Consider the following 25,120-nt stretch of genomic DNA (forward strand, 5'->3'; position numbering starts at 1 on the left):
ACACTCAATACAGCCTTACAGCTTTGTGAGCAAGTCTTGATAAATACTGAATTGGTTAAAAAAAAAGAAAAAAAGAAAAAAAGTAGGCTAGTCTTTGCTCTGTGAGAGAAAAAATGCAATTTTGAATATTTCAGGGAAATATAAGTGGTAACTGCGGATATTGCACGAATGTTATGCAGCAAACGACACCTGTTGGATTATAAGATAATTAACTGTGTCAACCTTAATAGGCCTAAAGCACTAAAGTAACTTTTTGGTCGCAGGTCTGCTTCCTACTTATCTCCATGGAAATGTTAAGGCTTTTGCATGGTCCACAGTATGGCATAAAATCTTTCTAGTTTGAATTTATTCAATTACAGGTGTTTATATTGCTCAAGTAGGCCTAGTATATTGCATAGTGTATAACATTCATTCTTACAACTCTCTACCTAAAATGTTACATAGTGCACATTAAATTTCACCTCTTCGTTAACAGAAATTGGAATTAAGGCTTTTAAGGGTCTATTTATGCCATTGTCCTAGTTTAGTTACTGTAGTTTACTGTAGTACTCTAGTCAGTCTTGGAGTGGCACTAAATCCACAGATTCCACCTCACCTCTGTAGAAGAGCGTGCGGTTTGTGGGCGGAGCCTGGCCTCAGGTGGGCGGCAGGAAGAGCCGTCCGCACGCCCGTACCGCAGGTAAACGGAGTGACGGAAGACTTCTGTCCAACAATATCACTGTCAAAAACAACTAGAAATGACATTCACAAGGGCAACCATAGTATAACACAAAGGGACATTCTTGCCACCATGCCCTATCTAGGTAAGTTCATTTTTTATTCTGTTTTCGTCTCGACAAGCTTCTAAAACAATGGCTAATGTTGACTTTCAAAGTTTTAGGCGTGGTCTAGACTGTTGTAAACGGATAGCAGAGGAGATAGTCATGTCATTGTAGTAGATGCTTTGTTATACTTTTTAGTAGGCGGTGTCTTGTGCCCGTCTACATGATCTGTAGGACTATTGTGTTATTTTTGTTAAAGGTGTGTAAAGATAGGAATTTTAAACGACAAAAGTTGATTATTTTCACCAATAACTTTTCAATGAGAAAAAGCGGGTGAGGGGAATCCGTCTGAACCTGCCCCTCAAGCTACTGAGCCAAAGTAGTAATGTTTGTACATTCCAATCAAAGCATTGTCCTTTTCATTTAGGTGGGGATCACGTGGCCCACGTATGACAGCAACTCAGTCTCCAGATATCAGCTCACTTGTAGAGAGTGCTATTTATAAGATTTCTTTACCACTATTTGCTTCTCTGCAGGGGCCTCAGGCAATGGTGGTAACTGCCTTATCTCCCAGTTGTTATGGCACTGAGACTGCTTGCCATTTAAATCAGTGCTTTTGTAGGCTTAGACACAGTTGTCAATCATTCTGTTTTTGTTTGTTTTAGGAGTATGCTGTGCCAACCTCAAGGACAACAAAGCCCTGATGAAAATGGGCTTGGGGCTTGTTCTTGTGGGTCACGTAAACTTCCTTCTTGGTGCATTGGTCCATGGTGCAGTGTTGAGGCACATCAATGTCCACGAACAGGCACGAACGATGGTGTACGCTATCGCCAATGTGATTGCAATAGTGGCTGGATTGTTTGTAAGTAGCCTCCATGTAATAAGTGGACTAATTATGCATATGTTTAAAGTGTACTTGTATGACTTATGATCCACAGGGAATCATTGATGGAATAATAACCATTGTATTGTCCAAAAACAAGAAAAACAAGATCCTGGTAATTGCCTTTTTCCCTCTCTTTGGCACAGTGCCTTATCATTTGCAGCTCATGCTTGAACGTGTTATGTTTCTGTGCCGTAGATATAAAATTAAAATACATATAGACATTAGGTTGTCCTTGTGTTTTTGTTTTCTCAGAGGTGGGTCCTCTTATTCTTCAGCTTTTTAGTTGGACTTTTGGCCATCGCCTCTGCTATTGGTTTGAGTATCTCCACAGTACAGGCAATTATTCATAAAGGGAAAAGCCTACTAACCCATTGCAATTTTTCTGATGAGATTGACTCCGCACGCATCACATTTGAGTGCCCCTTTGACCCCACCCGCATATATGTAAGTGCATATTTACTTTTGTTTAAACCCTCTAGCTTCTAATGTATGCTTTTCTTCTGATACATTTAGGCAACCACACTCATTCTATGGGTACCTCTGATAGTCATGTCAGTGGTGGAAACAGTTTTTGCCTTCCGCTGCTTTGCTGTTTGCACATCGTCCCTATACCTTTGTGCATGCAGGAAAAAACCACTGCAAGCTAGACGGGTAAGAATTTCTTCTTTTACATTTCTTTTTTATCACATTGTGTTTTAATGGAGTTTGTTTTCAACTTGTCTATATTAACTGCAGGTTCGAATCCAACACAAAGCAGAAAGTGTTCCAGCTCCTCCAGAGACTGAAGAGGAGCCTGCAGAAGAAGATGAGCTGCTGGATGGAGATACTGCAGTGGCTCAGAGTGACTGGCTCTGAGCTAATGCCGGGCTAAAATGAAATGAGGTAGAACTGCCATATCCAGGTCTAAAGACACAAACAGCCTGTTACATGTGATGCCTGCACTTGAGTACTCATCTTTGTGATTTTACTGTTACGCTGTGATATTTTACATGCATTGTGTTGAGTGTATGATTTCACTTTTTATGTATTATAAGATGTTGATAACAGCCCTCTTGAGACCCTCATTCCAATGGCCCAAATTATTTTTTTAATAATGGTTTTAATTGGTGTTGAAACACTTATCAGATCTAAAACACATGTAACACATTTTATAGGTAATGAGTAGAAATATACAATTTACACACTCTTGTCTTGCTTTCTATAAGACTCCTCAGCACAATCCAATTTAAGGATTGCCAATAGCATTTATTAACTGACAGTACAGACTTAGTAAAGACGCAAGTAAAAAAAAAAAAAAAACACCATAAAAGAACACTTTACCCTAAAATAATGCATATATTTTTATACAACAAGAGAACCATGTATACACTTGTCATTGTGTCCAGACATGTGAAATGGATTTATTAGGTCTCATGTACAAGCATGCTTCCAACTTTACTATATATTGACAAGGCACGTGACAAAAGGAGAAAAAAAAACATCTATGATTTAAATAACTTAAATCCTTAAGATACACAAAAGTACATAAACACTAACCATTTTTACAGAGTCGTTCCACAAGAAAAAGGATATAAAAAGTACAGAAAGTATACAAAAACACAATTTTATCAGCATCCAAAATGTTCTAAAGAAGTCCTACAAAAATTGTACTGGGATTGAATCCCTGTCAAGTAAACATAAAGATTCAGTCCAATATATTCTCCAGTGCAATTGCACAGAAAATAAAAGGAGACAAAAAAACATTTTTAAAAAGTCCAAAGACATTGCAATATTGCAACTGGACATTATTCCAGACTTCAAGGTGTTTTTGACTCCTCTTTGGGCCTGAGATATGAAAGAATTACAATTATAAATAGCTGGTTGTTCACAAAAGATTTCAAAAATATTTACTCACTTTGAAGTGTCCATTTTCTCGTCCTCTGGCTCCTTCTCTTCTTCTTTGACTTCTTAGGTACAAAAGATTTACAATAGAGATCAATCACCTGTGATAATAATGGGCCATTTTGATGTGTTGAAATCAATAGTGTTGATACCTTCTGTTTCTTCCTGCCCTTTTTTCTCCTTTTCTTCCCCCTCTTTCTCGCCTTCAGTTTTTGGTCGCTTGGGTTTCTTGTAGCTTGCAACATTTCTGCGTCCTCCTTCACCCTCATCTTCAGAGTCAGAGAATTCCTCTTCACATGCTATCCTCTTATCATGGGCACGGACTACAAAAGCATAGCACAGTAAATACAGGCCTACCTACTTGCATAATATATCAGACGAAAAGATCAGCCAAATAGTAAATAGAGGTGATAAAATCGTATTACTTGATATGCGTTTGTTGGGATCCTCTTCTTCCTCATCTCCACTGTCTTCCTGTACAGCATCTTCTGGAATGGCCTGCATCTGTACTCCAGGGGCGTGTGGGAGCATGCGTAAGTTCTCGAATAAACGCTGCCTAGAATTAAATATATTGTTTTAATGGATTGATGATCCAAAAAATATCCAAATATTACATGCATTTAGTACTAACTTTATCTTCTCCAAGTAATCATTTGTATTTTGGTTTGTCATGTTGGAGGGGCTAATGTGCAGCTTGAAGTCAGGCCCAAAGTATTCAAAGTAATCATTGTACGGGAGCTCTGCAAAAGATGCCAGCTTAATTAAACATACTTAGTTGTTTGTTGAATTCATGTAAGTACCCTGCTGTGTGAGGTCCTTGTAAAAATTTGAAATGACTTACCATTAGGGATAGAAGCATCAAGTGCCACTGCGGTCTCATACGTCCAACAGCGTGCCACATTTCGAATAGTGTAACCTCCTCCACCCAGCATTAGCAATGGGAGGTTAAAGCTTTTCATGTACTCCACACACTTGGCATGACCTGAGAACATAAAAGACGAAGTAAAACAAATTTAAATATACAAAATGAATACCAGACACAATAATTTTGTTGTATGTAGACATTAACCAACCTTTAATTGTAAGGTTGAAGCAGCCAAGTCTGTCTCCTGACAAAGAGTCTGCTCCACATTGCAGGACCACTGCACTGGGCTGGTACATCTCCATCACCTTGGCCATGATCTGCAAGACGAAACGTCTCAGTCAAAAATGTTTATAAATCAAACACTGTTATTTATTTACTTACTGGTTTGAAAATGGCTTCATAGGACTCATCATCAATGCCATCCCTCAGTGGGTAATTCACAGCATAATATTTTCCCTTACCAGCACCAATGTCCTACAGATAAAGCATGAGTTACATATTGTTCAAAGTGGTTGACATCAAGTGCAAATGTTGTGAGCTTACCCTGAGGTCACCTGTGCCAGGAAAATACTCTCCATATTTGTGAAAGGACACAGTCATGACACGGTCTGTTGTGTAGAAGGCTTCCTCCACGCCATCACCATGGTGAATATCAATATCAATGTACAGAACTCTCTGATGATATCTTAAGACATAAGAAGCATTTTCACATTAGAATACGCCTAAGAGTGTGTAATTTGCAGCACAGATGTACCCTAGCTTTTTTCTTACTTCAGTAACTCTAAGATGGCAAGGACAATGTCATTGACGTAGCAGAACCCAGAGGCTTCAGACTTCTTTGCATGATGTAGACCTCCAGCCCAGTTGATGGCGATGTCTGTTTGCTGCTTATTCAGTTTTACAGCACCAGCTATATTTAAATAAATACTGTATTATAGCCCTGAATTTATAAATTATTTAAAGATTATAAAGACAAGCTTACAAACAACTTACCAACGGAGCCTCCTCCTGAGAGCTGACAGAACTCAAACAATCCATCAAAGACTGGACAATCTTCACCCACATTAACTACAAAAAATACAAACAATCCTCAAAACAATTCTGCTGTTCAAATCATATGATTAAGAGTGTTCAGGTCAACTTACATCTCTGCATTTGCTTGCTGTACTCTGACATGTTGTCTGGACGAATAGAACGCAGAAATTTTATGTAGTCATCGCTGTGATACTTTGTCATCTCTTCTCCACTGGCTTTGTGCGGACGCTTTGAGAAGAAAAATGTTTACACGTTAAATCAAAAATATCATATCATGATTGTCAAACTCACCATAGACAAACAAAACAGTCAAAGCACAAACAGAGGGTCTGAACCAGAAACAATACAAGTACAAGCATTATACTTACATAGATTTCCATCTTCCTGTACAGGCCATAGTTGAGTAACAGGTTGTGGGTCATACGGATTCGGTGAGGTTTCATGGGATGTCCCTGTCCATAGTAGTAATTTCCTACGTCTCCTACAATTATACGGATATAAAAAAAGAATACGTTAATACAATAAAAACAAACTAATAAATAAATAAACAAGCGTTTACATCATGAAACACAACAGGCCAAGTAATCATTACTTGCTCAAATTAAAGTCTTTGTTACATGATTGTTAATGCCTCAGAAACAGGAAGTTCAACAAATTTTTCCAAAAAAAATCACAAAAGACGTCAGCGAGGGACGTTAATCAGGGCGATTAGCCAAAGTATCTCTAATTACTCATTACTACATCAGCAGAATAGTCTTAGCTCCCCAAGTCGCGATATTTTGGTCTTAACCCCACAACGGTGAATAAAACCTGCAGTTTGCTATTGATGATATGATACCGGGGAATGATAAATGAAACAAGCTAGCTAAGCTAGCTACCGTGCAGGTTAGCAAAATGCAAAATAAACTCAAGTTTCTTTCATGCACAACTTGCTATCGTCAGCCGCACTGTGATATTATTGCAAACAATTTAACACACGTAAGTACGTACCATCATAATAGTAGCAAACTTTTTTCTTTGTTCCTTGCGAAGTAAGCGCCATTTTAGTCCCTTTAGAAGGCTTTCAGCGCACCGCGGTGTGAGACAACAGCGACCAGCGGCGGAGAGGAACAGGCATGGACCCATAATGGACCAGGTCTGTGTGCTGCACGCCCTGCCCAGCAGAGGGCGCCAGAGTCTGCTCCGCACACACGCAACAACAGGTGAGCGTGTATTTATACACATGTTCTAAGTAATACAGTACAATACACTAAACTACTCACCACAGAGTCAGACTGTACACTAAACCAGTGACCACAGAGTCAAGTAAGCATACTGTGAAGTGTTAACTGAATAGATGGGTGGCCTAACAGTAGGTGTACTGATTGAAAGCCCCACTGATTAACCTCCGAAATATACTAAAGTAAAAGTTATTTATTTTTCATTTTGAATATTTTTATTGCACTGAAAACCATAACATGTGCTCTTCCATTAAATGTCCTTACTTTAGGCACCTGCGCTGACAGTGCATACATTTGTAATTGAGTTTGCAATGTTTCCTTTTGCACCCCCGTAGTCTCAGGCCTGGTGGGTTTGCATTTACACAAAACTGCTTATTTGGCATGGAGCAGGACCTCTACCGCTTGTCCTCATGGGAATGTTGTTCGTTTGGCTATAATATTCCACAGTATGGTATAAATCTAATCCATCTCTGCGGAGAATGTTCCAATGTATGGTTCTAGCTTTCTATTTCCATGGAAGCAGGAGACGTGCCACTTCCAGAAAGTTAGACAGTATTGCTTTAAAGCAAACCAATACAACATTGTCTCAAAGTGGAAAGCTTTTTAAAAGAGTTTCAAAAATAGTGAATCAGAATGCTGTGCTATGTCATTGTAAAAAAAAAAAAATGTATAAACTCTTTTATTTAAAAAAGGAAACCTAAAAAGATAATCACAAATTAAAGTTCTGTTAACCCTCGATTTTCTTTGGCATTATGTGCTTGTCATCATCAGTATTTGCAAAACATAGAAAAAAAAAAACAATTCCATTGTTCCATTTTGTACAAACCAAACTACATTACAGCAACATTTAGTTTTATAAAAATATACAAGTCTTTGTGTCTTGGAGGCTAGTCCTGATATTGCCTCTCTGTAGAAGTAAAAAAATCCTCCAAAACACTTCTCAGATATTCAAATGTGGGCCTATCATCTGGCATTTCTTTCCAGCACATGCACATGATCTCATAGAGGCTATCGGGGCATTCATCTGGCTTTGGCATCCTGTATCCTCGCTCCAAGTGCTGGATGACTTCTGGGTTGGACATGCCTATAAAACAACCAATACAAAAGAACTTCAACTCTGTGGCTAGATGAAAACAGTACATTTCAAAACTTTAAAAAAGCAAGTACATAGAGGCTAGATTTATTCACATTGGAATTATGTAAAATAATGTATGTTACTACCTGGGTAGGGAATGCGTCCATAGGTCACAATTTCTGTTAGCAGGATCCCAAATGACCACACATCTGATTTAATGGTAAAAGTGCCATAATTTATAGCTTCTGGAGCAGTCCACTTGATGGGAAACTTTGCACCTACATTAATAAGATAAGACAATATGTTATTCACACATGTTAGAAGAAGTCAGATATGAGTGTGTTTGGGATGTTTTTCTTACCCTCTCTAGCTGTGTACTCGTTGTCTTCTATAAGTCTTGCAAGTCCAAAGTCAGCCACTTTACAGATGAGTTCATGTGAAACTAGGATATTTGCAGCTCGTAGATCTCGATGGATATAATTTTTATGTTCAATGAAGGACATTCCATCTGCCACCTGTAGAGGACAGCACAGACTTGCTCTTAGTGGATATTGTGTTTGGAGATGTACTGATTTTGAAATAAATGCGTGGATAGATGAGTGCCCAAAGCTGGGTGTTAGCCACTTCCTCAGGTCAGATACCCTGACTCTACCCTTTACACATGTACTCCACCCAGGTTTACAGCTGTCTTCAACATGTACTAGTTTAGTTTGCTATCTTGAATACTTGCAAGTATTATTTCAGTCTTATTTTTTCCCTAAATGTCTCACATGGAATTTAAAGTTTAAATAGTCTTTTGTGTGTGCCTGCGTATCTAGCGTCTCAAGTTTATAGGTCAGTGGTTCACATTTCAAACTAAAGAATCTTGCACTGAGGTGTCACTGGCCTAAGGTCTTGTCAAAAGCTTGAGCTGTATAAAAAGTTTGTATTTCCATTTTTGTATGAAAAGTAACACCTCTTTGCTACATAAGTCTTTGAAAGGGAGCTTTGCATTATGCGATCTGGTGTCTGTTTGTTATTGAACTGAGAGCAGAACAACAATATCCTGACAGTAAAAAAAAATGTGTCTGCATTAATATGGTAGGAGAACATTATTTAATATTGTTATCTTTGAAAACAAAATATCTGTGCTTATACTTTAAAGAGGACATATTATACTTGACTTGTTTGTAGATTTTTACTTTTTTGTTTTCACCTTCCCCTTATTCTTCTCATAGTTCTGTGCTGCGTTTACAATTATACTTAAAATTCAGGCTCCACCCATTTCTAGTATTAAGCCGTTTTAGATCAGTATTGTGTTTTGCAGTGCTCAAAATTCAAAATAAGGATTTATGTATGTAACAGTTTCATAGTAAATACCCCCAAAAGCATAATATGTCTTTAAATTCTATCTGTGCCAGAAAGAACCTCAAAGGAGAAGACATTTTGTACATTTTGCCCTTAAGATTCGTAAATATCTGCTGCTCTTGGGCAAGATTAGAGACATGAAAAGATTTACATAACCAGACGTGGAGAATTGTTAGGCTTTTTAGATTGCGGGTGCCTTACAGTCTTTCTTCCTGTGGTTGTATTTTCCATTCACACACTCGTAATGCGTCTTGGTTAAGTGTATGCTAAAGCTTTGGTCTGCCTTGTTGCATAGTTTTGGTGTCTAAATTTTGCAGAATGTTCACAATCCTATGCTGAAAAACTGTATACACTCAAATTTTCAGAGAAACAAAAACAATTGTTCAAATAAAACTATATGCAAATGGATAGCCTTACCTGAGACGCCATATCAATCAAAGTGTGGATTTTTAAGCTATTTCCTTCTGGTGTTTTCAAGAAATCCACAAGACTACCTGCAACAAAATGTACGAGATATTTACTTAAACAAATCTTTAGAAATATATTTTTAGAAATTGCTGTGGCCATAATTTTGACCTTTATTCACAGATAAAAATAAACAGAATTGGACTCAAAGGCTCATATCAGGATCAGTCAAAGTGATGCATCATTTGTGATAGCAACAACCACTTCCTGTAACTTTTTTTGAGTTTGATATGTGGGGAACAATACCATAGCTAGCACACAAAATGAACCTAAGGAAATACCTCAAACAATGTCTTTGCCAGGAAGAGGAGGCATTTCTGTTCACTTTGTGTCAAGGTTAGAAGGTGATGTTGGACACACCTGTTATTTGACATCTCTATAATAAAATCTCTTATAATAAAACAAGAACACATTGTAAAAAATGGGAACTTTATTCTTTATATTTGTTGACAACAGAAGCCGTTATTGTATCCTGGCTACAAGAGGCAGCCTCACAAGACCACTGTCACTGGCCTCTCAGTGAGGACTAGACAAAGGCACTCTATTCACTTCAGTTGCTATTGTCACGGTCTTTGTTTTCATTTTGGTATTGCAATATTGGCACAAAGTCAGATTGGTATTTATGAGGCGTAATAATTTAATCTTCTTGTCTGGACTGAATGGTTGAGTCACAAGTATGGCAGGGATTGGGATACAGGTGATAACTGATCGACTAAAGGTCCTGATGACACTGGCAGCAGCAACCAAAACAGTTGTATGCACACAAAGAAATGATGACATTCAAGAGGCTGTGAATAGACTACCTTGTACGTAATGTGTCATATATATATATACTACTTTTAGTGCTCCATTTGTGTATTTTCGTAGGTGAATGTGCGTAATTAAGCTCCTGGAACTCGGCAAAATTTCATCAGTGTGTTAGTGAAAATGAACAATGAGCCTCTTCGTTTCACAACCCTCCCTCGCTCTGTTCAGAAGGCTTCCCCTCAGTAAACACGTGTGGATGGGGTCAGCGAAGCAAGAGTAAGTTCATGTTTGCTTTGAAACATTTTATAGCACAATGCACTGAATACAGAAGTGACACATGGAAGAACTATAAAGAGCCAATTAAAACTGGCCTGTTTTGCAAAATATTCACTTGATGTATTCATGCAGTTATGAAATGTTTGGACTTGTAACATAAACAGAGTCACAATGGTGACGATATTACATTGTACAATACAACTGTTTTTAGGCTTCATAATAAATATACAGTTACTTTAAGAAAGCAGAATCCCATTTTTAACATATAGTAGTTTCTGTAATACTATCGGTTCTGTTATAGATCCAGAAAATTAAACAATTTAGAGCAAACGTTTTGACTCGTGGGCTACAAAGGGTTCTAAAATTTAACAATAGAGCTGGACCAGGAGCACGGACCATTGAGTTTTTTGGTAATCCATCTCATAAGAGAAAAAAAATAACATGGGATATGTAGAAAACACATCCCATGTTACTGAAGTATCCCATAATTCAAAATCATTACAAAGCACTACAACAAAATATCTGTCTTTCAAGTCCCACAGTATTTACTATTTATTGAAATGACTTTTAAAACACTGAAAATTATGATTATTATTACTATTATTCAAGTTCAGCGGGCCAGATTAAAAAGATTAAAGGGCTGCATAGAGGTTAATTATTTGAGTATTACAGTATTATAGTTCCTCTTTTTTACCAGTTTTTCAATAATTTAGAATCTGGGTATTGACATTTTGATATAGTGTTTTTTTTAAACACTCTCTCCAAATTAGCAGATTACAGTTGTATCTATTATGTCAATATTTTCCACCCCTCAAGAAAAGCCAACCAAAATATATCTCACTGAACAGACTCTATATTATGACATCACATATTTGGTCTCCAAATTTAACGCTATAGCTTTACATAAGTACATTTTCTTCCTTTACTTCAGTTGATAAATTACATACTCCCTCTTCCACTGAGTCCTGGACATACTAATCACAGGTTGAAACAAATACAAAGGCAATATTATGCAGCTGTGATTATTATCAAAGCCTTAATCACCAGGTATTCACAGACATTAGATATACTTGTTTTACAGTACCAGTCAAAAGGAAGGACGCACCCTCTGTCTGATACCCAAATCGACAAGTTTGATCCTGAAACTATGCCACATTGCTGACTAAAGCCCTCTCATTGTGTGGGCTCACCCTTACACAGTCTGATGGTTTTAAGTGAGAGATTATGTAGGTCTGACGCACTTCAGACAGGCTAAGACATATTTGAGTTTACCTTGAATGATAACAAAGCAATGTCCTGATAATATGTTTTTTCTTCTTGGATGTACTTGGGGAACAAATTTTACTTTGACGGTTACTAGTTAATACAGTTGTAATGTTTACATACCATTTTCCATAAACTCCGTGACGATGCAAATTGGCTCCTGGCTAACCACAGCAAAGAGGCGGACCAGGCGTTTGTGCTGCAGATTCTTCATCATATTAGCTTCAGCCAGGAAGGCCTCCACCGACATTGTGCCCATCTTAAGGTTTTTGATAGCAACCTTTCTCTCATTATTGTAGACACCTGGAGATACAGCATCAAAAATCTATAGTAAAATAGTAAAATTGTTTGCACATTAAATATGTTTTGTCTCTCATTTTCTGCTGATTTGCCGATTTTTGATTTTGGGGAAATACATTATCCAGTCTGTAAGCAAATCTATGTTATATACACAGAAATAGGATCTTGAGTGCCCATGTTTGGATCTGGTGTGGTTTGTTTGGCATTTTCAGCTTGTGTTGGCATATGAAAATGGAAAACAGAAGTGGAAAGTACCCCACTAATTGAGTAATAAGAGGGTTATGTTATGGAAGAGTTCACTTTATTCTCTTGTTGTGAGCCCTACTGGACATTTGTGCAAGTGTTGACAATTCCTTCAGTCCGCAGGATTATTAGAAATGTAGACCCAGAGCTTTTTGTCAGTGTTGCATAACTCGGCTAATGCCTTCACATCATTCTCAAGTTAACCAGCTAAAACAAGCCCATAATTAAGTCAGCTTCAAGGAAAGGTTTTGCCTGTGTGCTTTACAGAAAAGTCTTTGGCTTTTTGACTTAAAGGAAGTACAACCACATTATGCAACATGTAAACATAGTTACATATGCACTATGGATGTTAAAAGATTAACAGAAAATAAAATGTATATTAATATATAATTAAATGTTGAGGGCTGATTAGCTCCAAAAATCAGTCTAAAACTCCATATGTGGTCTGTGATTGTTATATTAAAACAATCATCTCTCAAATGTTTAATGTGCACTATACAGCATTTCTGGTGTCTCTATGTCATTGCGTAGCCTGAAATGTTCCAGAGTATGGTATTAAACTTCTCTCCAACTCCATAGAGACAAGCAGGTGACAAAACCAGGTCAAGTTACAGACAGATCAAATTTGTGGAGAGGAGTTAGAGCACATGTTTTTCAAGGTATTTGTTTAGCTGTAAAAACATCTGTAACTGAATTTATGTAAGATAGATAAATGTAATTCCATACTGTGAAACATTTGAACTAAAGCAAAACATCTTCTTGGAAACAATTAGGTAAGGGACTCATTGCCAGAAAAGCTACATAGTGCACCTTTAATGTCCTTGGATGCTTTTTTTTAATATGAACTACCATCTTTTACAGCAATTGTAAAAATATAAACAAATTTAATCAGAATTAGATTATTTGTTCAACCACAGCTCAAATCTTTTTTTTTTTTTTTTGTTACGTTTTTTCTGTGGCTTCTACTGTTGTGACAATATTAAATTAATTACATCAGTGAAGTAAATTCAAGATTCCAGGTACCTGATTAGCTGGTTATGAGTGGTTATATGTTGCGTACTAGAGGTGCAGTTTCTGATACTCACCCATCCAAACTTCTCCAAACTGCCCCGCTCCAAGTTTACGTTGCAGTTTCAGAGACTCCCTCGGAATCTCCCACTCGTCCTGCCACCAGGGCTTCTGTGGTGCCCTCGACTGGCACGCCTTCACCAGCTTTGTGCACAGGCCCTCCGAAAAACCTGATCAAAAACCATGCCATGTTATTTCGAGTTTAACATCAAAACAGACTGTGTTTCAACTATAAACTCGGCAAATGCTTTATACACACGTGAGTGATGTTGCACGAGGTCTTTCAGAGAGCTGAAGGAAATCGTGGCTGAGATGTAATAGCCCCCGTTGTCCATTCTGCGTATCTTGTAGTGCTTGACTTCATCGCCTTTGTTTGGGTCAAAATCCCTGACAGATAACGAGTAGCTGCCTGCAATGAAAAATGTAAAGTAATTATAAAGAGAGCAGGACAAAACAAACACCAAGGCTTTTTAAGGAAGTTTGTAGAGTCATGTAATTATATACAAGGCAAATTTTAGATTGCCTACACAGCTGATGTTGTTCAAATGTATACGTGGGTGAGCTCATTTTATAATAACACATGTTTCACTGTGATGATAGAATAACAGCTCAAGGGATGGGCCGCATTGAAAGCAAGCATCCATTTTAACTCAATACCAAAAGGCTTAATGATGTGTGTTTTGGGCATGACTCATTCAGACTTACTCCTTACCTGGGGTGGTCTCACTGTCCCGAATCAGAAAGGATCCTTGAGTATTTCCAGGGGCTAGCAGGAGCCTCATGGCATCGTTTCTAGAAATATTCCTGAAGAACCACCTGCAACATTGAAACACAGAGAGTTTGAGTCTATGACCTTACCACATCCCTTAGTCTAGAATATATTTTTGGGGTTGTCATGGTGATGTGAGAAGAGTATGTGAGATATATTTCCTGTGTGACTGACGTACGGTTCTGACTCTACTGTGTTCATGGCCACAAAGTTGAATGGGATGAAGCCTTTCTTTCCACTGGTTAGAGATTCGGCATAATACCACTCCGGATCATCCCTAAGAGAAAAAAAAAATAAAAAAAATAAATTATATTGCTGAAAAAGTCTGTTGGTACCACAGATAAATAGTTTGTTCATTATGAATTCAGTATTTATTCATGCTTCCTTAAGGCTATTTGAAGTTTCGTTTTTACCAAGTCTTTCTTTAAGCATGGATTTGCATAATCATTACAACACAATAGAGACTCAGGGACAAAGTTGAAGAAAACAGTTGCTTACTTGTTGATAATTTTGAGTTTGTCCCCCTTCACAAATCCCAAGTCACCGTCATGGGCAGGTTCGTAGCTGTAAATGGCCACTGCCAGATTGTCGACTATGGGATTTATAATTATACAGAGGTACAAGACATTTTAGAATATTTGTTTTTATTTACCACAAACCACAATGGCTTCATGCTGGAACTAAATGTTGTGTAAATGAATGGATAAATGCATTATTTTGTACCTGGCAATGGAGAGGTGGGTGGCGACTGTGGTGAGGAATAGGGAATCCGGTCATCTGTATACTGATGAGAGAGCACAGGAGGGTACATTTTGAGATCATTTTTCTGAAAGACAAAATGCAGTGTATTGCATTAACTTTGAGATAACAAAAGACTTGTTATCATTGCTGTGTAGTCAGATTTTTGTAAGCACACTGAAACAGCACAAATGTATTCACTAATACTGAATTATATTAACTTACTGGGTTACATTCAGAGGGAGGGATGGGACAGTTGCAGTGCTCACAGATTTCATCAAAATTCTCAGTCCATTCAGCATCTGAGTAGTCTGAACTGCAGTTACAGCCCATCTTTTCTTGGGAAAAAAAAAGAAAAAAAAAAAAGCTTTTTGAGATAAAAACATATAGTCTAAAATTTTAATATTGGGATGATGCTATAATTGACTTGGAGATTTGTTTAATTTTAGTCTTAGTGTGTAGGCAATAACCAAGGCAATTTAATTTCTATTTTTAATAATATGTTAAATTTAAACTGAAACTTGTGCACATTAGAGGAAGACTGTTTCTTTTCTAAATTGTACACGTGTTGGTTTATTGGTTTACAGTGATCATCAGAACAAACTGCCTTTCTCAGCCTCACACTCCCTTTGGAGCACTCATGTATCAGGGTCAGTGGGCTAATCGCGGCAGCCGCTGGTTCCAAAGGCTGAGAGCCGTGAGAAAAATCTGAAGTGGACTGACCCGGCAGTAACAACCCTCCACAAATTTCAACCATATTGAACAAATCACAAGGGGATTACTGGGCCACCACGTTTTTGTCATAATTAGCACTCCCATGTCTACTGCTAGCACTCAAAGTCAAGCAAACAAAGTCAGCATTTTCCATTTTCTTTCTTCTTTTTAAGATTGACAGCCAGCACTTTTACAAACAATCTCTTTGTGGGAAAGTATTGTGGGAAAGTACTCTAAAGTCAGTAAAGGAATAATGTGAAGCTTTAAAATGCTAAAAAAACAAAAAAAAACAAAAAAACAGCTGCCACACCTGCCATACCCTGTTTAACACAGATTATATAGGCATAGATTTTTTTAAATATATTTTTACAAATCTTAATACAAATATTTCTTGAGGTTCATAGTATATAAATTCAAATCCATATTATAATATTAACTGTATTATTAAATAGAGTTATGGCAGTGAAATTAACACAATTAAATAAAATCTTCTCTTATAATGTCCTCCATTCCAACTGTATTCTGATCACTTACCTTTTAAATGTGATACTTCCCCTGCCAGAAAACAGCTATTTACTATTTGATTATATTGTCTGGTGAATGTTCATGCAGGGAGCCTGGGTGTGAAGATGTCATACTCCGCTCCTCTTATAACTCACTGTGTATCTTCTCTGACACGAGTTCTGACTGTAGGTGCAAACAGAGCCCCAGTGCTTCCTGTCGTTGAAAGGTTGAGGCTTGTGCTAGACAGGTGCTCAACATGCAGCTGTGTGTTCACATGGGAAACGTTATAGGCTTCACGTTGAGGCGGTCAGGACACTTCATTTCCCCATGTAGGAGTTTGCATGGTAAATTCCAATCCTCTCATGAGGTGTAGGAGACCATGGAAAGTAGGGGTGTGCTAAAATATCAAAATACTGATATATCATGATTTAGTAATACACTGTTGTTATTATGGGCTGCTGTATCAATATGTCACCCTGAGAATTTTTTGGTACATTTTACTAAATTATTTTGCAACAGTGGTACAATTTTGTACTCTGATTCATCAGCCGGTTTCTACGAAGTGAAACCGGCTGATGAATCCCTCGCAGTCTTAGAATTAGTTCACTTGACGGTAGGCGGGTGCTTTTTTATTTAACCAATTGCTGCTATTTGGTCGTGTCGTATGTAATGCGCCACTAATGGGGCCAACTGGTATATTGAGCTTTTCCCAAATTCTGTAGGGAGAAGGACAATAACGTCTTTCCCCTTGATAAAATTCACTAAACATTCGCTTTGTTCCGGCTTTAAATCCTCGATCTTGAGAATCGTTGCCAACACAGAATGTATGGCTCTTCGCTGATTGGCTGGTACCTGGACTTGCACTTCTGGAGTTTTTGCAGACCGTCTAGTGTATTCTGATTCCTGACGTAGTCACTGGAAAGAAATGGAATTGAGTGGAGGCACTAGGTGACGCCAGCCTGGCTAACATTTTTGATGTTTGTTCAGAGAAAGGAAATTTGTTCATGCAATACATTTGACATATTCACTCTTTTAATGGTTACATATTGAGTTTGCACAGATATTGGTTTGTTGTTGAAATGCATTTGGTTCTTAAAAATAGTGATATATTGTCGAATATCATATACAATATATCGATAATCTCATGTATCGCTATATAATGATAATATTGTATCGAATGTATTGAGTATTATATTGACTCGTGGGGGACCCTGCGATTCCCAGCCATAATGGAAAGGCCTGTGAGGCAGTGAAGACAATTAGACCATTTAGCAACAATAATGTGCCTGAATTTTGTGTAAAATATAAGAAATGTTTAGCAAGTTACGTCTATTTTGATCGACATGTGTTGTGGTTTCCCCTTTGCGGCCAGTGGTCATTTGTAAATAAATGCTATTCTTGGTTCAAACCTTCAAAATATGCTTCACAAACTAGTCACGGATGCAACACATGCTTGAGGTTAAATGTGTTTTTATTCAGACCATAATCACCTATCCACTAATTGTTGACACTTTTTCTACCGTTTAGCAGACTCCGCTGTGGACCACATTTGTGGTGAAGTCTTCTGCAACACAATATGCATGCAGGAAGTCAGTCCAAACATTACAGGAAGTGCACTACATATTTACCACTTTGTCACTGAACATGTGTCATAATGTAACTCATTTGTGCAGTGAATGCTGTTAAGTGTGTCTAAGCATTTTAGTTTGAGTGGTAATAAGCTTATGCATTCAAGTGTACTATTTTGAGAAGGAATTCCTCTCTTCCTGTTGACCTCGGTTATGGATACTTCCTTAAGTGGTTGGAAATCATATTCTGTTACGCAATCACAATAAGATCCTATCAGCTGTTTGAAGATGCAGGTGCACTCTGTCCCATTTGCATTTTCTTGTGCCCAAACCTATATGGCTTTGATGTATGAGGATTATGCCATTTAAATGTGTTACCCAAAACACTACATATGTTATACGTATATGTCATGAGAGTAGGTTCAGTAGAAATGGTTGAAGAGCAAATGTGGACACAGAATACAACTCTCTGTTTTCTTGGTAAAATCCTTCACCAGAGTCGACCCTGAAGCTGTGCAGTGTTCCCTCATACATTCTTGTTTCATATTCGTTTATGCTTTCCTTTTACTGCTGAGATCTCAAGTCACATGAGGTCATCCATGTCCCAGAGTATGCTGCTTTATGACTGTTGAATAGTGCTCTCATTTTTCACAGCAGCCACACACTGCCAAGGCACATTCGGGGGCTTGTTTGGCTAATTGTGTTCTGGAGGTGCTCATCCCTTTGGGGCCTCACTCATATGTTCAGTTGCCCCACTGTACAAACTAGAGAAAAAGGAAGACACTGCAGAGAAAGACTTAGCATTTAGGGTGGATAGTAATAACACAGATGGCATGGGAATATAATTGTGTACATAGCTTAGTTTTTAATTGTCACGAAAATACAAATAAAATACAAATAAAATAACATTCATGAAAAATCTGTATATGCAAAATCAGTTACAAAATGTTGTGTTAACTAATGTTTTGAGTTGGCTATTTACAGTGTCATCAAAAATGGCAGCAGTCCCTGTAATAATTTTTCCAATGGCATAATCTGAGCAATATGTTCATTTATTTTTCCTTTCTTTTTCTTTTTCTTTCTTTTTTTTTTTTTTTTTGCAGTTCGGCCAGGGTCCCATTGTGTTTTTCATCAATAATCTAAAGTGGGATTTAAGTGGAGGCATTAGACACAGCCTTCTGTGTCCTGTCACAGCGCTGTAGAGATATTTTTGGTGCATGAAGCAGAGGTGTAATAATGACCTTCCGGTGGCCTGTGACTGTGGATGTCAAGAGTAAAGTCATAAGACCACAGAGGAATGTGCCTGTATGTTTGCTTACTTACTGCACAATGTTGAGAAAAACAATCTCATTGCAATTTTCCTGTCAAGTATTGCGATGAGATTTGCAATACATGTTTAAAAACTAGGATTGTGTTTAGACTCAGTGTGCACATTGTCACTGACTTTATTTATGTCTAATATTTGACACCTAATATGGTCCCACGCATTTCAGAACATGTTTTTAGAGGTCTAAACAACAGGAAGAGCAAGGTTTACCTTTACAAAGACTGGATATTTTGTTATTTGCTGATTATTGTGCAGCCTTATTCCTTAATACCTCACGTTGAATTAGAATACATTAATCTCAGCCATTAAATATTGCACATTGCTCTTTGTGACATTCCAGTCTATATTTGTGTATCTTTACAGTGGAGGGTGTTAGAAGAATTTTTTTTATCTGGTTTGCACACCCAGATCTTACTGGTGCATGAAACAGGCTCTTAAAGTCAAGTCTTTGCGCTCAAGAGTACATCTGTCCATGTGCCAGAGGAGCAGCTCTGGAGGTGGTGGTCTGTCTTGTGATAGGGCCACACACAGTCAGAGGATTAACACAAAGAGAAACGCCTGGAGTTGATGTTCATCTTGGTGAGACCAATGTGCTTGAGGGGGGTGGACAGGGCAAATGCGGCCTTCATGGGGATGTCACAGAGCAGATCGGACTCCTCGCCGCACTCTTCCAGCTCAAAGGTAGCGTCCTCCAGCATCTCCTTGTGCCGGTTACACACCTGCTCCACTTTGAGACTGTGGATCTCACTGCGCAGACGGATGAGCTGTCGAGCCAGGCGGTTGTCCTGGAGCTGCATCTCTCTCTGAGCAGCAAAGCAGAGAGTAAACAGTTAATGTGTGCTCAGTAACCAGGTGTGTGTTCTTATAAATCACTACAGTGTCATTTATGAGGAAGTTGGAACATCTACATCCCAAAACCCTTTTATTGCCTTTGGCATGAACAATGTATGTATTTGGTTAGTAATAAATCTATATTTGATGTCTGAAAGAATATTGTATATTGACGTATTAACTTATTAATTGAACAGGCTGGTTAACTTTAGATACTTTAAAGTTGTATTTATTAGTAGCTTATAGAATAACTCACCAGCTCTTTCCTCAAAAACTCCAAAGCATCATCAATTGTATCAAATCCACAAATGTTACGTACAACTAATTCTGAGTTCTCATTTCTTAAAACTGCGGGCACGGATACAACTTGTTCCTCTGAGCAGTCAGCTGTATAGCTGTTCTTCCAAGGTCTGCTTTGAACGCGCTCCTGCCACTCCAGATAGGATGGTCTGCGGGTCTGTAACTTTAACTTCTGAGTGAGAGCCTTTAAACTGTCCAAATCCTCTGGATCTCCCTCGGAGGAGGACGATTCATCTTCATTTTCTTTACAATCCATTACAACGGTTTCAGCAATTGCATTCAGTCCTTTGCTTGTTTGACAGTTTGGCGAATAACGCGCAACAGGTCCTTCCCTCCTTTATAAGGAAGATAAGGAGCAGCAGCACTGGGCCATCCCACACGGGACTGGAGGAGGCTGGGCAATTTGTAACAATGTTATAATCCATCATTATATTTTAACCAACTTGTCAGCTGGATGATTAGATTGGATTTCTTATTTTATTAGTGAAAAAAAATAAATCCTATAATTTGACGGTCATGTTGCACACGGATGGGATTCATTTATCATTAGGCTTAGTATTGTTTTAATTGCCCTATGCTGATTTAAGGATTGTAGGAAAAAAGGATATGGCAAATAACCTATTCATGATAGTAGACAATCAAGTGCTGTGGAGCAGAACCTGCAGAACATTTGCACGCTCCTAAATGTAAATTATCCTCTGGCATTCATTTGAATTTGCTGCCATCTAGTGGAGAGGTGCAAACCGCCGCATCACAGTCATGAAACCAACTGCGTGAGCTTCTGAGAAATGCTCACAGGAAACGTGTACTTCCGTCTTTTGTTGCTTAAACACATTTAAGTGTCATTTAGTTGTGGATAGAAACATTTGCTCCATAAGACGTTTACATTGGAGGCAAAAATGAAAGTTGTCTATAATCAGGTTTACGGATCTTAACAAAGCAGAGCTTCTCTAGAGCTCTTTCATTTTCATTTTGACTGTGCTAAGTTGGCCTGTGTAAGGGTCCACCTGTTGTAGTATCCGAGTCGTCTATTTTTGTTTTAAACTGTAAACTGATGGAGTTCTCTGAGCATATAAAAACAGCCAATGTGGAGGATGTAGTGCTCCGGCAGCCGCTGCACCCACCGAGCAGAGGCGCACTGTGCATCACGGGACACCACCTCCTCTTCTCGGACAGAGAGGACCAAAGTTGCAGCCAGGTTTTACTACTGCTCCGGAACATCGATGCCATAGAGAAAAGGTGAAAAGCCCCCAAAAGCCTGTTGCTTATTAAAGTATCTCATTGCAGTATTTTGCACGTGTAACTCCACTTGTGCCTTTTCAAATGCATGGTATAAATGTTCCTCCTTTTTCTTTAACCAGTGTGGAAAACCTTTTGGGCTATTCCAGTCTGTTTTCTTTTGCTGACCACGGTGAAAGGTTTGAAATCATCTTGTGTTGTGTCGCAGCTTTTTGCAATGGTAATTTCTGTTGGCTACATGCAAATTCACTGCTCAGGAAATTGGTAAACTCTTTACACAACTTGAATCTAATGCTGTGTCAGTGTGGTTTTAACATGCTATTTGCTCAAGCTTTGCCAAAATTGTTTACTTCACTATAAATGGGGGGGTCAAACTGCTATTTCCTTTGCCTGGAAGGTTTCACAGTATGGAATTAAACTTATCTAACATGCCTGTCTTTTTATAGCTCAAGAATATGTGCATTATACTGTAAGCAGAGTCATCTCCACACCATAGACCTGATGAGTTAAATGCCATACTGTGAAACATTTCTGAAGTTATACAGTGCACTTTAAATGTATCATCTATAGCATACATTTTAAATTAGATTAACAGTGAATAAATATCTCAGACATAGCTCCAGCCCCCTGTTTGAATACATAAATTGAACGTAATAGTCCAATGAGATTCATTTGGTCTTCCAATATTCTATGTTATTAGGTTCTTTTTTTCAGACCTAGAGTGTTATTTCATACCTGACAGTTTCGACTGCTCACTAGCGTCTTCCTCAGAGTGTGAGTATGAAATAACACTCTAGGTCTGAAAAAAAGAACCTAATAACATACATAAATTGAAATATATAAGAATCCTGAAACAACACACTCTTTACACATATGACGTAACATTTACAACATGACAAAGTGGGTTTCTAGTAAAGTGAAAGTAATGGACTATTCTGGGATGGATATGGGAATAAGTTCAGTTTCTTTTCTCGGTGTGTTTAATTGTTTTTGAAGGTCAGGCTCTTCAGGCACAATCACAATCAAATGTAAGGATCTGCGTGTGATCCAGATCGATATCCCCGGCATGGAGCAGTGTCTCAACATAGCACACTCAATCGAGGTACAAATAATGATTTTTTACAAATTTGAATTCTGTAATACTAAAATCACTTTTTTTCTTTTATCTTGTTAGACTCTGTCCAATCTCGACAGTGTGCCGGAGATGTATCCATTCTTTTACAGACCTTCAGATCAGAGCTTGGATGGTCAGTGGGGACTTTCAACTCCCGAACAATTCTTCAGAGAAACAAAAGGGATTGTAAGAAGTCTAACATTTGTTCTATATTTAAAAGTTACATGTACTGCTTGAGGGGCAACTTCTCCCACTGATAATGCCATACCGGCCTCCTGGCAGGAAAACTGCAAGGAAGCGGAAGCTGAACAGGGGTGAAGGGTTGCGCTTTTTAATGTCCCTCTTTAGATACGTGTTTATTTTTCCATGACTTCAGTTTGGTCTGCTTACAGCTTGATTTGCACATACACTTCCTCAGGGAATATAAAGTCTCTAATCGACCTTGGGGTGACTATTGTTACATGTGTTTTAAAGAAACAACTTTCCCAGGCCTATTACTGTCCTGTCATCATTTAAAGAGGCTATAGGCTTTGGTTAGACGGGTGAACATGATACACATATCAAGCCTGCTCTGTAAATGTAACAGAAGTACGCAAAGATCCACTTTTATGTATGAGCTCCTGAATGTTGTGTAACTGGCTATTCAGCAATTGGAGATTAAACATATTTATAGAAGATGATTAAAATTATTCATTGACTTTCTTTATTTTCTGTTTTTTAGACCTCTGTATGGAGATTGAGTATTGTGAACAGGGATTATTCAGTCTGTCCTTCCTACCCTGCATCAGTTATTGTCCCCAAATCTATAGATGATGAAACATTGAAGAAAGTGGCTAAATTCAGACATGGGGGGCGTTTTCCTGTTCTGTGCTACTATCATCATAAAAATGGAATGGTACGTTTTTTTCACTTTAATGGTTTACTTAATTTATTTTAATTTTATTGTTGTTGTTTTTTTCACTGTAGGTTATAGTGCGCAGCAGTCAGCCTTTGATAGGAGCCAATAGGAAACGCTGTGGGGAAGATGAGCGCCTTCTACAGGCTGTGATTGGAAGTTCAGATAAGGGTTTCATCATTGACACTCGCTCCAGTCAGCAGTCCCAGCAGGCACGGATGACAGGGGGAGGATTTGAACCAAAGTCATGTTACAGCAGCTGGAGGAGACTGCATAGACATATGGAGAAGTCAGTGCACCTCCATGTTTGACTTATTGTTAGCAATTCACCTGTTATCATTTATCACATATATTTCTTTTCAGGGGTAAAGCACTGCAAGAAAGTCTTATTAAACTGGTGGAAGCCTGTGGAGATGAATCGCACAATATGGATCGCTGGCTTAGTAAACTTGAGAATTCCAAATGGCTTTCGCATGTGCAGACCGCTCTGTCAACAGCTGGTCTGGTAGCAGAGTGTGTTGAGAGGTAAAGAATACAAGTACAGAAAGTTTACACAAATACAAATATATATTTAAAATGTTTTTGTGGATGTATTTGCTGTTATTTATAGTGTAATAAAAACAACAATATGTCAAATTGTGTTTGTGTAGGTGTGTACTGTATAATGAGTCAGTAAAGCCAAATGTCTTAATTTAACAACAGAGATGGCCATTCGGTTCTTGTTCATGGCTCTGAAGGAACAGACTCGACTTTGCTCATCAGCACATTGGCCCAACTCATTATGGACCCAAGATGTCGCACTTTGGAGGGATTCCTGTGTCTGCTGGAGAGAGAGTGGGTGCAGGTGAGAAATATATTATCATTAATTAGTGAAATTAACATTGTGTTTGTTTTTATAATTTGTTATTTTTCATTTTTCATTTTAGGCAGGACATCCTTTCCAACACCGATGTGCCCACTCGGCCTATTCCCATGCCCGCCTCCAGCAGGAGTCCCCAGTCTTCTTGCTGTTGTTGGACTGTGTGTGGCAGCTGTGGAGACAGTTCCCCCTGGCACTGGGTTTCTCTGAGGCTCTGTTATTGAAACTAGCAACAGAGGCGTATGCCTCTAACTATGGTTCCTTCTTGTGTAACACAGAACAGGAGAGGTTAGTGATTGTAAAAGTGATTGTAAAAAGAAATGAAAATGTTTTAATTTTCTTTTTAAACAAAATTCCTAGGTATGCCCTGGGAGTAAAAGAGAAGACCTACTGTTTATTTCGTGCTGTCTTGAGGCCAATGGAAAGAGAGGTGTACAGTAACCCCCTGTATGACCCCACTGATTTGGCAATTTGGCCCTCAGTTCACCCACAGTCTCTTCAGCTCTGGAGAGGTATGTATGTTTGAAATATGTTAAATTAAATTATATTTATATTTGTATTGTGTTATGTATATTTTCCACAGGGTTTTTCCTAAGATGGACTCCACAGAATCGACATCTTGAAGAGGCTCAGGAGGAGATAAGGAACATGATAACTGAGTGGGGAAAGTTAGCACCCAGCAGGTGCTGAAGCCCCATATGCTTCAAAAATGCCAACTGCTGCAATCAGTATTTTACTGTCCGTCACATTTTATACACAGTTGAATTTTTACTTTTATTAAAATGTTTTACAATGAGCTAATTGTTGTCATTATTTTATAAAGTTATGTC

General features: G+C 38.2%; 5 protein-coding genes across 12 annotated transcripts; 2 read left to right on the top strand and 3 right to left on the bottom strand.

Moving 5' to 3' along the window:
- The first annotated feature begins 651 nt into the window (after positions 1-651).
- Positions 652-2,831, top strand: tmem54a (transmembrane protein 54a). Its single transcript, XM_020919594.2, has 6 exons — positions 652-803; positions 1,427-1,623; positions 1,700-1,759; positions 1,900-2,091; positions 2,161-2,298; positions 2,383-2,831. The coding sequence occupies exons 1-6, from the start codon at positions 791-793 to the stop codon at positions 2,500-2,502; spliced, it is 720 nt and encodes a 239-aa protein (XP_020775253.1). The 5' UTR covers positions 652-790; the 3' UTR covers positions 2,503-2,831.
- A 191-nt stretch (positions 2,832-3,022) lies between these two features.
- On the bottom strand, positions 3,023-6,575 carry LOC110155487 (probable histone deacetylase 1-B). 3 transcript variants are annotated; one of them, XM_055156623.1, is made up of 14 exons: positions 6,419-6,575; positions 5,797-5,909; positions 5,539-5,656; positions 5,387-5,461; positions 5,165-5,303; positions 4,937-5,078; positions 4,775-4,867; positions 4,602-4,710; positions 4,370-4,510; positions 4,160-4,268; positions 3,954-4,084; positions 3,681-3,851; positions 3,542-3,590; positions 3,023-3,471 (listed from the first exon to the last, which is right to left on the bottom strand). In XM_055156623.1, exons 1-14 carry the CDS (start codon positions 6,468-6,470, stop codon positions 3,444-3,446), a joined length of 1,470 nt encoding a protein of 489 aa, XP_055012598.1. In that variant the 5' UTR covers positions 6,471-6,575; the 3' UTR covers positions 3,023-3,443. The 3 variants fall into 3 exon arrangements, with proteins under 3 accessions (XP_055012598.1, XP_020775252.1, XP_055012602.1); XM_020919593.2 differs by having other exon boundaries at positions 3,542-3,593; XM_055156627.1 differs by lacking the exon at positions 6,419-6,575 and adding an exon at positions 6,021-6,238 and having other exon boundaries at positions 3,542-3,593.
- Positions 6,576-7,309: 734 nt separating this feature from the next.
- On the bottom strand, positions 7,310-16,424 carry lck (LCK proto-oncogene, Src family tyrosine kinase). 4 transcript variants are annotated; one of them, XM_055156612.1, is made up of 13 exons: positions 16,188-16,424; positions 15,165-15,272; positions 14,925-14,985; positions 14,700-14,793; positions 14,380-14,478; positions 14,145-14,248; positions 13,692-13,841; positions 13,450-13,602; positions 11,945-12,124; positions 9,488-9,564; positions 8,085-8,238; positions 7,870-8,001; positions 7,310-7,732 (listed from the first exon to the last, which is right to left on the bottom strand). In XM_055156612.1, the coding sequence occupies exons 2-13, from the start codon at positions 15,270-15,272 to the stop codon at positions 7,536-7,538; spliced, it is 1,509 nt and encodes a 502-aa protein (XP_055012587.1). In that variant the 5' UTR covers positions 16,188-16,424; the 3' UTR covers positions 7,310-7,535. The 4 variants fall into 4 exon arrangements, with proteins under 4 accessions (XP_055012587.1, XP_020774978.1, XP_055012578.1 ...); XM_020919319.2 differs by having other exon boundaries at positions 15,165-15,277; positions 16,188-16,419; XM_055156603.1 differs by having other exon boundaries at positions 14,925-15,027; positions 16,188-16,416.
- Positions 16,425-18,726: 2,302 nt separating this feature from the next.
- On the bottom strand, positions 18,727-20,704 carry fam167b (family with sequence similarity 167 member B). Its single transcript, XM_020919640.2, has 2 exons — positions 20,140-20,704; positions 18,727-19,855 (listed from the first exon to the last, which is right to left on the bottom strand). Exons 1-2 carry the CDS (start codon positions 20,437-20,439, stop codon positions 19,592-19,594), a joined length of 564 nt encoding a protein of 187 aa, XP_020775299.1. The 5' UTR covers positions 20,440-20,704; the 3' UTR covers positions 18,727-19,591.
- Positions 20,705-21,017: 313 nt separating this feature from the next.
- Positions 21,018-25,086, top strand: zgc:154055 (uncharacterized protein LOC556036 homolog). 3 transcript variants are annotated; one of them, XM_020919637.2, is made up of 11 exons: positions 21,018-21,422; positions 21,545-21,601; positions 22,419-22,524; positions 22,597-22,722; positions 23,258-23,431; positions 23,503-23,720; positions 23,795-23,956; positions 24,134-24,275; positions 24,358-24,578; positions 24,651-24,802; positions 24,874-25,086. In XM_020919637.2, exons 1-11 carry the CDS (start codon positions 21,238-21,240, stop codon positions 24,978-24,980), a joined length of 1,650 nt encoding a protein of 549 aa, XP_020775296.1. In that variant the 5' UTR covers positions 21,018-21,237; the 3' UTR covers positions 24,981-25,086. The 3 variants fall into 3 exon arrangements, with proteins under 3 accessions (XP_020775296.1, XP_020775297.1, XP_055012567.1); XM_020919638.2 differs by lacking the exon at positions 21,545-21,601; XM_055156592.1 differs by lacking the exon at positions 21,018-21,422 and having other exon boundaries at positions 21,572-21,642.
- Positions 25,087-25,120: the final 34 nt, after the last annotated feature.

The sequence above is a fragment of the Boleophthalmus pectinirostris genome, unplaced genomic scaffold, assembly GCF_026225935.1.
Source record: "Boleophthalmus pectinirostris isolate CB_2022bp ecotype Guang Dong unplaced genomic scaffold, ASM2622593v1 HiC_scaffold_10, whole genome shotgun sequence".
NCBI classification, from domain to species: domain Eukaryota; kingdom Metazoa; phylum Chordata; class Actinopteri; order Gobiiformes; family Gobiidae; genus Boleophthalmus; species Boleophthalmus pectinirostris.

What these genes read in the sequence shown, in the direction of transcription:
- fam167b (XM_020919640.2), bottom strand. Translation starts at nt 20,439, where the DNA reads ATGGATTGTAAAGAAAATGAAGATGAATCGTCCTCCTCCGAGGGAGAT. An exon ending in AGTTTTTGAGGAAAGAGCTG is followed by an intron (nt 19,856 to 20,139) that starts GTGAGTTATTCT and finishes TTTGCTGCTCAG; the next exon opens with AGAGAGATGCAGCTCCAGGA.
- lck (XM_055156603.1), bottom strand. Translation starts at nt 15,272, where the DNA reads ATGGGCTGTAACTGCAGTTCAGACTACTCAGATGCTGAATGGACTGAG. An exon ending in GTTTGGAGAAGTTTGGATGG is followed by an intron (nt 12,125 to 13,449) that starts GTGAGTATCAGA and finishes CTGTATCTCCAG; the next exon opens with GTGTCTACAATAATGAGAGA. An exon ending in TGATTGATATGGCGTCTCAG is followed by an intron (nt 8,239 to 9,487) that starts GTAAGGCTATCC and finishes TGTCCTCTACAG; the next exon opens with GTGGCAGATGGAATGTCCTT.
- LOC110155487 (XM_020919593.2), bottom strand. Translation starts at nt 6,470, where the DNA reads ATGGCGCTTACTTCGCAAGGAACAAAGAAAAAAGTTTGCTACTATTAT. An exon ending in TCCCAACAAACGCATATCAA is followed by an intron (nt 3,852 to 3,953) that starts GTAATACGATTT and finishes ATGCTTTTGTAG; the next exon opens with TCCGTGCCCATGATAAGAGG. An exon ending in AGGGCAGGAAGAAACAGAAG is followed by an intron (nt 3,594 to 3,680) that starts GTATCAACACTA and finishes TTTGTACCTAAG; the next exon opens with AAGTCAAAGAAGAAGAGAAG.
- zgc:154055 (XM_020919637.2), top strand. Translation starts at nt 21,238, where the DNA reads ATGGAGTTCTCTGAGCATATAAAAACAGCCAATGTGGAGGATGTAGTG. An exon ending in ATCGATGCCATAGAGAAAAG is followed by an intron (nt 21,423 to 21,544) that starts GTGAAAAGCCCC and finishes TTCTTTAACCAG; the next exon opens with TGTGGAAAACCTTTTGGGCT. An exon ending in ACATAGCACACTCAATCGAG is followed by an intron (nt 22,525 to 22,596) that starts GTACAAATAATG and finishes TTATCTTGTTAG; the next exon opens with ACTCTGTCCAATCTCGACAG.
- tmem54a (XM_020919594.2), top strand. An exon ending in CAATAGTGGCTGGATTGTTT is followed by an intron (nt 1,624 to 1,699) that starts GTAAGTAGCCTC and finishes TATGATCCACAG; the next exon opens with GGAATCATTGATGGAATAAT. An exon ending in TTGACCCCACCCGCATATAT is followed by an intron (nt 2,092 to 2,160) that starts GTAAGTGCATAT and finishes TGATACATTTAG; the next exon opens with GCAACCACACTCATTCTATG.